General features: G+C 38.3%; 1 protein-coding gene across 3 annotated transcripts in view; it reads left to right on the top strand.

The window, feature by feature from the left end:
* The window catches only part of LOC133537626 (MAM domain-containing glycosylphosphatidylinositol anchor protein 1), a 569,362-nt gene that overhangs the window by 540,150 nt on the left and 16,145 nt on the right, over positions 1-13,067 (top strand). For 2 of the 3 annotated variants that reach the window (XM_061878797.1, XM_061878796.1), the window contains exon 17: positions 11,061-11,178. In XM_061878797.1, coding sequence (XP_061734781.1) covers positions 11,061-11,178 — 118 coding nt within the window. The remainder of the gene's footprint in view (positions 1-11,060; positions 11,179-13,067) is intronic. The other variant, XM_061878798.1, reaches the window with a different exon arrangement.

The following is a 13,067-nucleotide window of genomic DNA, read 5'->3' as shown; positions in this document are numbered from 1 at the left end:
GTGGGGTCAAAATGACCATGACAACAGGGAGCAAAAATCCCAGAACCACGGGGGGGGGGGCCTGGTGAATGACCTGCAGGGAGCTGGGACCAAAGTAGCAAAGGTTACCATCAGTAACACACTATGCCGACAGGGAATCAAATCCTGCAGTGCCAGACATGTCCCCCTCCTTAACCCAGTGCATGTCAAGGCCCATCTGAAGTTTGCCAGAAAGCACATGGATGATACAGCAGAGAATAGAGAGAATGTCATGTGGTCAGATGAAACCAAAATACAACTTTTTGGTATAAACTCAACTCATCGTGTTTGGAGGAAGAAGAATACTGAGTTGCATCCCAAGAACACCATACCTACTGTGAAGCATGGAGGTGGAAACATCATGCTTTGGGGCTTTTTTTCTGCTAGGGGGACAGGACGATTGATCCGTGTTAAGGAAAGAACGAATGGGGCCATGTATCGTGAGATTTTGAGCCAAAACCTCCTTCCGTCAGTAAGAACTTTGAAGACAAAAAGTGGCTGGGTCTTCCAGCATGACAATGATCCCAAACACACCGCCCGGGCAACGAAGGAGTGGCTCCGTAAGAAGCATTTGAAAGTCCTGGAGTGGCCTAGCCAGTCTCCAGTCCTCAACCCTATAGAAAATCTGTGGAGGGAGTTGAAAGTCTGTGTTGCTCGGCAACAGCTCCAAAACCTCAATGCTCTCGAGAATATCTGCATCGAGGAATGGGCCAAAATACCAGCTACTGTGTGTGCAAATCTGGTAAAGACCTATAGTAATTGTTTTACCTCTGTTATTGCCAACAAAGGTTATATTACAAAGTATTGAGTTTAATTTTTATTATTGACCAAATACTTATTTTCCACCATAATTTACAAATAAATTCTTTAAAATTCCTACAATGTGAATTCCTGGATTATTTTTCACATTCTGTCTCTCACAGTTGAAGTGTACCTATGAGGAAAATTACAGACCACTGTCATTTTTTTAAGTGGGAGAACTTGCACAATCGGTGGCTGATTAAATACTTCTTAACACCACTGAATATATATATATATATATATATATATATACATATATATATATATAAATATTTTCTTGGCAAAGAAGAAGTGGTCACTAAAAGTTCAACACATGAAAAATGGGAGCAAAAACAAGTGTTCCATGTATATTTTTGTTGAGTGTAAATAAAAATACCTTTGAAAATCATAGATAAGACATTTTATGAGATTTTAGGATATTTTTAAACATTTTAAGGCCTTAAATTTAAACAGATGGATGTTTTTCAAGACCCTGTTCAACATCTGGGTATTACCATATTATGGTGTGTGTATAAGGACCCTAAAAAAGGCATGTAGAGCTGTCACTTGTATCTGTCAGTGGACTCACTATTGAAGTGCTAAAAACTACCAGGGCAGCAAAGTTGCTGGGGAAAAGATGCTGTCAAATTAGAGGCGCGTAAATAAGCTTAAACCAAACACCACCATTACACGTTATGTAGACCAAAAGGAAGTATTTCAATGTAGAAACAAAAATCACAACATGACCCCTTTAATGCACCTTATGTATGGTAATAGACCTGAATAGATCTGCTTATCGGCAGCGCGCCTTAATATCCGGTGCGCCCTATGGTACGAAAAATAGGGTATTGCCTTATTTATTCCAAGTCACACTCTTTTCCACTCTCTACCAGCTTGGCGCTCTACCTCGAGGCCATGTCCCCTCTTGTATGCGGACTGCACATCAATGGCAACGTTAAAGGTTACAAGGCTCGACAAAGCGACACATTCGCAGCTCTTGCTTGAAACTTTACTGCAGCCGCTTTGATCCTCAAGTCATGTGTGCACGCACGCACGCACGCACACACACACACACCCACACACACACACACACACACACACACACACACACACACACACGCACACACACAGTGACTGCCTCATAGTGACACGGTGCTCTGACGAGAACTTAAAAGTGAGCATATTTTTTTTGAAAAAGGGAAACTGTCTACCATTCCAAGGTAGGAAGATTTTTTTCTCTCTCTTTCTTTCAATTATTTATTGGTGAACTCCGAGCTCATATGACAGGCATAATAAGGACAGCAGCAACCTTCTTAGTATTTACAGTATATCTACTTACAGTACAATAATACCTCAACTTGCAAGTCTAATTGGTTGCGTGATAGAGTTCTGAACTTGTATCTCAAGTTAACGTCTTCCATTAAAATTAATTGATCCGTCCATCTATCCATTTTCTACAGCTTGTCCCGTCCGGGATCGCGGGGGTCGCTGGAGCCTACCTTAGCTGCATTCGGGCAAGTCGCCACCTCATCACAGGGCCAGCATAGATAGACAGACAACATTCACACTCACCCAATGCAGTCATGGGATCGATTTAATTGGCACTTCCCCTTGCGCCAAAAAATACCCATTTTTTATCGTGTAACATGCCTTTTACAAAGAAAAACAAACTTTAAATAAGAAGTATTGTATTAAAACAATACAGTAGAATGTACTGGTAACAACTACAGTGTTGTTTTGAAGTAATTCAATAATAATCTCCTTCCAGTTGCTTCTCTGTCAAACACACAATCAGCAGCTTTTCCATATTTTCATCGATAAATGTTTTTCTAATATTTATGGCCGGGGTTGGACTCATTATACTTCAGAATGTTGCAGAGCAGCAGTGATACGCTGTAATTGCTGGGTCAAGTTGACGACACGCTTAGTCATAGTTTTTTGCTGATGTTTTTTCTTTCATTTAATGAATATTATCCGCGTTTTCCATAATTGGAAAAACAAAGTTGCGTCGACCTCAAGCTATAAGCTAATGTTATTCAGCAAGACCAGATTTTTCAGGGGGATGTCACGAGGTTCAATGTGACATTTGGTATGCCAACTAATGAATAAGATGCATGTAATTCAAATGTGTACATGTTACTTAGAGCAGTGGTTCTCAACCTTTTTTCAGTGATGTCCTAGTTTTATCTCTAATGTCCTGTGAACATTTTTTCAATTCAAGTACCCCGTAATCAGAGCAAAGCATTTTTGATTGAAGAAAAGAGATAAGGAAGTAAAATACAGCACTATGTCATCAGTTTCTGATTCATTAAATTGTATAATAGTGCAAAATATTGCTCATTTGTAGTGGTCTTTCTTGAACTATTTGGAAAAAAGATATAAAAATAACTAAAAACTTGTTGAAAAACAAACAAGTGATTCAATTATAAATAAAGATTTCTACACATAAAAGTAATCAACTTAAAGTGCCCTCTTTGGGGATTGTAATAGAGATCCATCTGGATTCATGAACTTAATTAGAAACATTTCTTCACAATAAAAATTTTTTAACATCAATATTTATGGAACATGTCCACAAAAAATCTAGCTGTCAAAACTGAATATTGCATTGTTGCATTTCTTTTCACAGTTTATGAATTTACATTCATATTTTGTTGAATTATTATTCAATGAATATATCTATAAAGGATTTTTGAATTGTTGCTTTTTTTTTAGAATATTTTCAAAAAATCTCACATACCCCTTGGCATACCTTCAAGTACCCCCAGGGGTACGCGTACCCCCATTTGAGAACCACTGACTTAGAGCCTAACAATTAGCCGAGGAACAGCTTTTATCTCCAAGCACTCTCAAGTTAGGAAGCTCTTAAGTGTATATATATTTATAGAGCTGCTTATACAACTTATAAAGTGTTCCAAGTACTGATTTCCTAAGAAGACCAAGGCTGAATTCAAGCACCATATTTTTGGGACGAGTATATAAGCCGCACTAACTACATCATTGAAGATTTTTTTTTTTCCTCCATAAATTAGCTGCACCAGAGTGTAAGTCGCAAATATATACGTTGTGAAATGAGTTATATACACAAAAATATTTTGTAAATGTTTGTTTAAGTACTTGTTTCCAAACGCAGTCCGTAACATGGCAGCAAAACGGCTGATAAAACAAAACATAAGTAATTTTCATGGACCCACTAGCTGCTTAAGGTAGCTCTCCAGTCAGCTAAATAGACTCAATAAATCATAGGTATTTGCAAACGTGTTAGCACATTGGCTAATCCTAACGATACCAGTTTGATTACATTACCATAGCATGTACGAATACGCATTAAAACACTGCTACAGTTATCATGCATGGGACAGTTTAGTAAATAAGAATGGTTTTAGCTGTATTAAAAAACCTACAAACGTTGCTTGGAGGGATAAAAAATCAATATGAGTAGAAATGGTATTGTTGACTAGTGGACAGAACAGCACTTGTGCTATCGGTTGAAAGCTCTAAATGGAAGGAAATAACTAGACATTCACCCGGTAGCACCTGCGATGAGCGAACTTGACCAAAAGATGGCACCGTAGCACAAACAATAACACACCTTTTTCAGTGTCTTAGCATGTGTTTTATAAATAAATTAGACATGGGTTGTACTTGTATAGCGCTTTTCTACCTTCAAGGCTTTGAAACTACTTCCACATTTGCCCACTCACACACACATTCACACACTGATGGAGGGAGCTGCCATGCAAGGTGCTAACCAGCACCCATCAGGAGCAAGGGTGAAGTGTCTTTCTCAGGACACAACGGACGTGACGAAGTTGGTACTAGGTGGGAATTGATCCAGGGACCCTTGGGTTGCGCACGGCCACTTTCCCACTGCGCCACGTTGTCCCATTTTATCAAAACTATTTGCATTATAGCCATCAGCTAAGAACAATCCATAAATAAGCCGCACCATTTTATAAGCTGCATGGTGCAAAGCGTAGAAAAAAAACAAAAAAAAGTGGCTTATAGTCTGGAATTTACGGCACCATATCATTGTTGCTTTTTCCCTTTAACGCAGAACTGTAACTAAAAAAAAATATTTTAACCTTTACCAAATGCATTCTCTACATAGATACAGACATGCACCTGGGGATAGGTTGATTGGCAACATTAAATTGGCCCTAGTGTGCGAATGTGAGTGTGAATGTTGTCGGTCTATCTGTGTTGGCCCTGCGATGAGGTGGAGACTTGTCCAGGGTGTACACCGCCTTCCGCCCGAATGCAGCTGAGATAGGCCCCAGTACCCCCACGACCCGGAAAGGGACAAGGGGTAGAAAATGGATGGATGGATATTTTTACTTCTTCTAAAGAAAACCAGCCTGCCAGAATTAAAAAAATATGCACATCCATTAAATCAGGAGACTGTATTATTTATTTTAAGTCATTGGATGGCTATTCACTGACTGTTGGTGCATCATTGCATGCAGTCCAAATTTAAAAATGATTTACTTTTACAAGATAATACATTCGAAAAAAAGAGAGAAAACACTGTCAAGTCACTTCAAAAAGTTTGATCAAGTTAGTAGAATGTCATACAAAAATGTCAACCGTGGCCGTCCCACTGAATGGTTGTGTGTCTCATGATGTAGATGCACAAGATGCCTTACACAATTCATTAAACATTGCATTTAAATTAATACAGCAATAACTGTTGGTTTTGCGGAAAAGTAAAAAATATAATTCACTTGTAATATTTCTTCTTTGCATTGTTTTTCAGTTAATACAATGCCATACTTTACAGACCTCCTTTTTCTGTAAAGGAGTTCATTTGCACATGCTGGATGTGCTACTTTGAAAAAAATATATATTGATAACAAAGGAAGCTAGTTTAAGGAGATTTAAAATGTAACATTTTCAATCTGAGCTTTTTATCGCACAGAATCCTGCTGCATTATTTTTACTGATTAAAACGTTGAGAACAACAATTCATTTTGTGTTGCAGTTAGGTAATTTGCTCGACAGCTTGTTTGTGTCATGCAGGCTCAAGGAGCTGGTGCTTGTTTGTCAAGGTCAGTTTGTTAATCTCTGCATTTCCATCTCCCAATTATTATTGTATTGTCTCTAAATATACAACAAGCTTAACTTCTTGCAAACATAAACACACTTGGGAGTGCACTGATGCATGCGGACATGTTGTAAAAAGGATGTTTACTTACAAAGCGAATAAGACGAGGTGACTGTCAATATTAAATATGAGTAAACATACAGTGGGACAAAAAATTATTTAGTCAGCCACCGATTGTGCAAGTTCTCCCACTTAAAATGATGACAGAGGTATGTAATTTTCAGCATAGGTACACTTCAACTGTGAGAGACAGCATGTTAAAAAAAAATCCAGGAATTCACATTGTAGGAATTATAAATAATTTATTTTGTAAGTTATGGTGGAAAATAAGTATTTGGTCAGCCATTCAAAGCTCTCACTGATGGAAGGAGGTTTTGGCTCAAAATCTCATTATACATGGCTCCATTCATTCTTTCCTTAACACGGATCAATCGTCCTGTCCCCTTAGCAGAAAAAACGTTCAAAGCATGATGTTTCCACCCCCATGCTTCACAGTAGGTATGGTGTTCTTGTGATGCAACTCAGTATATTTCTTCCTCCAAACACGACCAGTTGAGTTTATACCAGAAAGTTATATTTTGGTTTCATCTGACCACATGACATTCTCCCAATCCTCTGCTGTATCATCCATGTATCCATTTTGGTATAAACTCAACTTGTCGTGTTTGGAGGAAGAAGAATACTGAGTTGCATCCCAAGAACACCATACCTACAGTGAAGCATGGGGGTGGAAACATCATGCTTTGGGGCTGTTTTTCTGCTAAGGGGACAGGACGATTGATCCGTGTTAAGGAAAGAATGAATGGGGCCATGTACCGTGAGATTTTGAGCCAAAACCTCCTTCCATCAGTGAGAGCTTTGAATGGTTGACCAAATACTTATTTTCCACCATAATTGACAAATGAATTCTTTAAAATTCCTACAATGTGAATTCCTGGATTTTTTTTTCACATTCTGTCTCTCACAGTTAAAGTGTACCCATCCATTTTCTACCGCTTATTCCCTGGCGCCTATCTCAGCTACAATCGGGCGGAAGGCGGGGTACACCCTGGACAAGTCGCCACCTCATCGCAGGGCCAGTTAAAGTGTACCTATGATGAAAATTACAGACCTCTGTCATCATTTTAAGTGGGAGAACTTGCACAATCGGTGGCTGACTAAATACTTTTTTGCCCCACTGTATATGAGTGTTACCTTTGTGTTATACCAAGGCTTTTCAAAGTGAGGTACAGTGTTATCCTCATAACAATGTTATTGCATTTCATACACAAATGCACTGTGATTAGTGGAAAATAACATTTTAATGTCTTCCGCCCGATTGTAGCTGAGATAAGCTCCAGCGCCCCCCCGCTACCCTAAAGGGAATAAGCGGTAAAAAATGGATGGATGGATGTTTTTGAGTCACTAAAAGCTTTCTTTATTTTTGATACGTCCATTGTTCCCTGCAATGTATTTGTAACTACAGTTTTATCATGATTTTTAGCCTGTTTTAAGGGTGTTCCTTTTAAATTTGGGGTGAAAATTACTCCCAGGTTGATTATTAGTACATATTACATTATTACTATTATTATTATTTTTATTATTATTATTATTATCATATTTCACAGATAATTTGGTAACGCGTTGGTGTTCTTCTGGTAGATGTGGGTGGGAGGGGGCCAAAGAGACTGTTACCCCCGCACTCTTCACCCCAATAATAAAATCTCTATCATACCACTTCAATCGACCTGAACCCATCTTCGTTTTCGTTCTTGTCTTTATAATTTCTTAGGACACTGCCTCACAATACGAAGGTCCTGCAGTCCTGGGTTCAAATCCAGGCTCGGGATCTTTCTGTGTGGAGTTTGCATGTTCTCCCCGTGAATGCGTGGGTTCCCTCCGGGTACTCCGGCTTCCTCCCACTTCCAAAGACATGCACCTGGGGATAGGTTGATTGGCAACACTAAATTGGCCCTAGTGTGTGAATGTGAGTGTGAATGTTGTCTGTCTATCTGTGTTGGCCCTGCGATGAGGTGGCGACTTGTCCAGGGTGTACCCCTCCTTACGCCCGATTGTAGCTGAGATAGGCGCCAGCACCCCCCGTGACCCCGAAAGGGAATAAGCGGTAGAAATGGATGGATGGATGGACTCATGTGAGAACAACAACATGTTGTCTGTAATCTTTTAGAGCACCAAATTTGAAGATTGTTCTAAACCAGGCCTGGCAAATTCTAAGTTAATTATTATTTGCAGAAAAAAAAATGTTTATCAGTTTGAACATCAAATATGTTTTCTTAGTAGTATATTCAACTGAATATGGGTTGAAAATGATTTGCAAATCATTGTATTCCGTTTATATTTACATCTAACACAATTTCCCAACTCATAAGGAAATGGGGTCTGTACAAAGTGTAATGTAACAACACATATAAAAGGTGGACTAATCATTCAGATCCCTCCCTCCACCGATCACAGCTACCATTAGACTTAACCATTACACCTTAGACAAGGTAACTTTGTCATATTTTATGATAGTAAACTTTATCCATATCTGCTATAGTCATGCTATTATTGTTACTTTTCTACAACAAAGTAGTTTCCCTGTTTGTTTGTGCTCCCTCGGTATATTCCAGGCAGAATATGCTCGGCTTTTGATTAGCTGGGTGCGGTGGGCTTTTGGAGCCTTGGCTCACTGCAGTAATTAGACTGTCAGTCAAAACCAGATGGCTGCTGGCTGAAATGGGAAAGTCGCCGGGAAGTTTGTACACAAATCTCTTCTATTTCTTCTTTTTTTTTTTAACTGTTGTTTTATTTTCTTTTGTTCTTTGAAGAGTGCACAATAGATAAATGCACCATGGTACTTGTCAGGAAGACTTTTGGTCAAATTCCCCACTTCAGATTGTTTAGGGTTGACACCTGGGGAAAATTATATCCCGGTATGAAAAGTTAAGATTAAGAAATATCCAACTTTCATCACTATGAGAGCTACTTTGACAAAATGAAAAGTGAAGTGAGCTATGTATTTTCCGGACTATAGAGCGCACCGGTATATAAGCCGCACCCACTAAATTATAGGGGAAAAAATATGTTTCTATATATTACCGTATTTCGTTGAATTGTCGCAGGGCATATAGTATGCGCCTGCCTTGAATTACAAACTCGTGACGTCACGAGTGACACTTCCCCTGTCATAATTTTCAAAATGGAGGAGGCTGATTTCAATACCCGGTAATTTGAAACCGCATAAAGGGAAGAAGATTAAGAGCTATTCAGTAGGATTTAAGGTCCAAGCCTACATCACACTCAATTTTTTACTGCATGTCTTTGGTAAGTGCCGGAGTGAGAAGATGTTTTAAAATAATTAGTGCATGCTTACTTTTACCACATGCCTTTTGTAAGCGCAGGAGTGAGAAGAGGTTTTATATTGATTAGCGCCCCGGCGGCAATTCAGGGAAATACGGTAGTCACACCTGACTATAAGCGACAGATATATGCATTGCAAAATAAGTTATTTACCGATGAATATTTTATAAATGTTTATTTACATACTTTAATTATTTCCAAACATCGCCTGTAACACGGCAGTAAAATGACTGATCAAACAAAACAAAAGTCATCGTCATGGACCCACTAGCTGCGGAAGCTAGCTCTCCAATCAGCTAAACAGACTCAATAGCTTTCAGGTGATGTCTTGGTGAATTTACTGAGGAGTTTTTGAAACTGACACAATCAAAAAAACAAATGCAGTTGTAAGTTTGTAACACTAACACAGACACTCACTAATGTGTTAGCATATTAGCTAATGCTATCAATGCTAACGTTATTACATTATGATAACACATACAAATAGGCATGAAAACACTCCTACAGCCATCACACATGGGACGGCTTAGTAGGTATAAACAGTTTTAGTTATATTGTAAAACTTGCAAATGTTGCTTGGAGTGATGAATGAAGAGTTCGTACAAATACTGTAGGAATGAACGGTTAGAACAGCACTCTACTTCCGGTCGAAAGCACAAGATGGAATGACACTGCAACACATGCAGTGACTGAACTCGTCCAAAAGATGGCGTCATTGCACAAACAATAAAATACCTTTTCAGTGTATTCACTTGTTTTTCTGTTTTAACAATTTTTTTCATGGCCGTCAGCGAAGAAAAATCTTATAAGTCGCAGAGTTCAAAGTTTGGGAAAAAGTAGTGATTTATTGTGCGGAATTTACGGTACTTAGATTTTATTTTTAATGGACAGCATTTAAATAATATTTTAATTGCAAAGCAGATATATTTTGAAACAGCAAATGAAAATATGGTGGTCATTGTATCAGTGCTATTTTGTGTTCAATGTTCAAAAAATGTTTCTGAATTAAACAAAAATACAAAGTGGTGAAACAAACCTTATTTCGATTAGCTACTCAAAATCAGGCAACCAGCTACAATAGGGCAGGGATTTAAAATGACCCATTACTGGGTGCGAGAAAAAGTTGGCGAGTTAATCATTTTGCAATTCATTCTGCTGAAAATGATGGAAAGCGCCACTCCACACACCAACTGGTGCTGTGGTCAATGTTCGAATTGCCACAAAACACATTTTAAGATATTTACCACTACTGTGGCTAAAGTGGATAGTGCCCCTCCCCAGTTTGTCACGTTTCATGTGTCAGGTAAACTGTGATGTATGATGCTGTTTGAATCACCTTCCTACTGTACCTTTTGGAGGCCACTGATTTTCCTGTTCGCTTGTCAGAGAAATGCATCAGAAGTATTCGTATTTATTGGATGGGTGCTGTTGTGTCAGAGAAATGTAAGCTTATTTACAACAACATTATTGTCCTCATTTTAGTTTTTGTTCATTAAAAACAAAATACCATTCCATGAATTCTGATGCTTTATCCCTGGAGTAAAAAATATGACCTTTTTGTTTATTGTTATAACTTAATGATGTGTGATTGGTGGGTTTTAAAGTCATTACAATACTGTATTTCTTCAAAATGTCACAGTGCCTAAATTTAAAAAAGGTGCCAGCATTTAGTAAACAACTGGGGGAATATTTTCGTAATTTGCATACATCACTCACCAAAACAATTGTTGTCCATAATGATTTATAAAATGCCACTTAAACATTCACTGTTAAAAAAAATAATCAAAACCCTTTGCCTCTTTTTGTTTGTATACAGATTGTTTTTGAAGGAATCCGAGGGCCAGGCTTCGAGGGTGACATCGCTATCGACGACGTGTCCATCACTCTCGGCAAATGCAAGCAGGAAAACACTGTAGCCAGCGCAGGTAAGACAGGTAAGATAGATAGATTGGGGAAATGTTTTTTTTGGGGCGGACTCGACAATAAAATATGGAAAAGAACACTCGGGGCCTGATCTACTAAAATCCAAATACCGTGCACTAAACAGTGTGCGTGTACTGTTAGTTGGTGCGTTACCTGTGATCTACTAAGACAATTGAGAATAGAATAGAATAGAATAGAATAAAATACAATAGAATAGAATACAAAGTACTTTATCAATCCCTTGGGGAAAATCAGCACCACAGTCGCTCACAATAGACATTAAACACTTAGGTATTTCATACATGTGAATAATATAAATACGGTCTATTGTACTTTACATATGAATAATATAAATGCAGTCTATTATACAGCATTATTCACATGTGAAAAATATAAATACAGTCTATTATACAGCATTATTCACATGTGAATAATATAAATACAGTCTATTATACAACATTATTTGCATGTAAATAATATAAATACAGTCTATTATACAGCATTATTCGCAAGTGAATAATATAAATACAGTCTATTATACAGCATTATTCACATGTGAATAATATAAATACAATCTATTACACAGCATTATTCAAATGTGAATAATATAAATAGTCTATTATACAGCATTATTCACATGGGAATAATATAAATACAGTCTATTATACAGCATTATTCGCATTTGAATAATATAAATAGTCTATTTTACAGCATTATTCACATGTGAATAATATAAATAGTCTACTAACAGCATTATTCACATGTGAATAATATAAATACAATCTATTATACAGCATTATTCACATGTGAATAATATGACTACAGTCTATTATACATTAAAGTACAGTCAAAAAGAAACATATGCATTATACAGTCTGATGGCTGTCGGTATGACGGACTTCCTGTGTCGTTCTGTGTTGCATTTTGGGAGTCTGAGTGTGACGTCTAGGTGGCATTGTGGTGACAAGTTGTTCTCTCGTGGGTGCAGCGGAGGATGGAACACAGCGTGAGGGTAGGGATAAGAATGTATTTATATAATAAAACAAACTAAGAACAAAAACACTTGCATAAAGGCACTAACCAAAAACCAACAGAACTAGCTTGGGAGCTAGAAAGAACAAAGGGCGCTAGCGTGGAAGCTAGGGACATAAACAAACAAAATATCATAGAAGCTAACAAGTATACAAAAAAAGATTTACCACAATGTTGGAAGAGCGGTGTCAGTTGTTGCGTGTAGCAAGCAAGAGTCCAAGAATGAATGTCCAACAAAGGCGGTCTTAAATAAGGAGATAAATCAGGAGGCAGGTGTGCGTGATTAAACGGAAGGCAGGTGACACAAGTGCGTTGCTAGGACTACAGACACAAACCAGGAAGTGCCACAAAAGAACTGAGGAAGCCAAATACAAGACAGAATGTGATAAACAGAACCAAAACCAGAATATGCCATGATCCAAGACGTGGATCATGACACTGAGCCTACCATTGAACGTGTTCATGCTCTCCGCCAGGTCCGAGTGTAGTGCAAGGGCGTAGAATTGGGTAGGGACGCTAGGGACACTTCCCTACCAATATCCAGCCGCTACTGTGTAGTCACTATCAATACAAGCGCTGCCCGTAATGTTTAGTCAATGATTATGGCACAGAAAGGGTTAAATGTCGGTCTCTGCTAGAAGTCCCGCCTCTAACCTAAATATCGCTCCCTGATTGGTTGCCGCTTTCATGCTACCTTACGTGTGATTGGCTGTCCCCGCTGTCACTCCTTCTGCTTGTAAAAGCTAGCCTACATGCTAGTGGCTAGCGAGCGGGCGAGAGGCAGTGCAACTCTGTGTGACTTGTAAGTTCTAACTTGTAAGTAAGTGTAAGTTGTAAGTAAGTGTAAGTTGTAAGTAAGTGTAAGTTG

This window comes from Nerophis ophidion, linkage group LG02 (genome assembly GCF_033978795.1).
Source record: "Nerophis ophidion isolate RoL-2023_Sa linkage group LG02, RoL_Noph_v1.0, whole genome shotgun sequence".
Taxonomy (NCBI): Eukaryota; Metazoa; Chordata; class Actinopteri; order Syngnathiformes; family Syngnathidae; genus Nerophis; species Nerophis ophidion.
The sequence above is the reverse complement of the archived record's forward strand: the minus strand, read 5'-3'. Positions and strand labels throughout refer to the sequence as shown.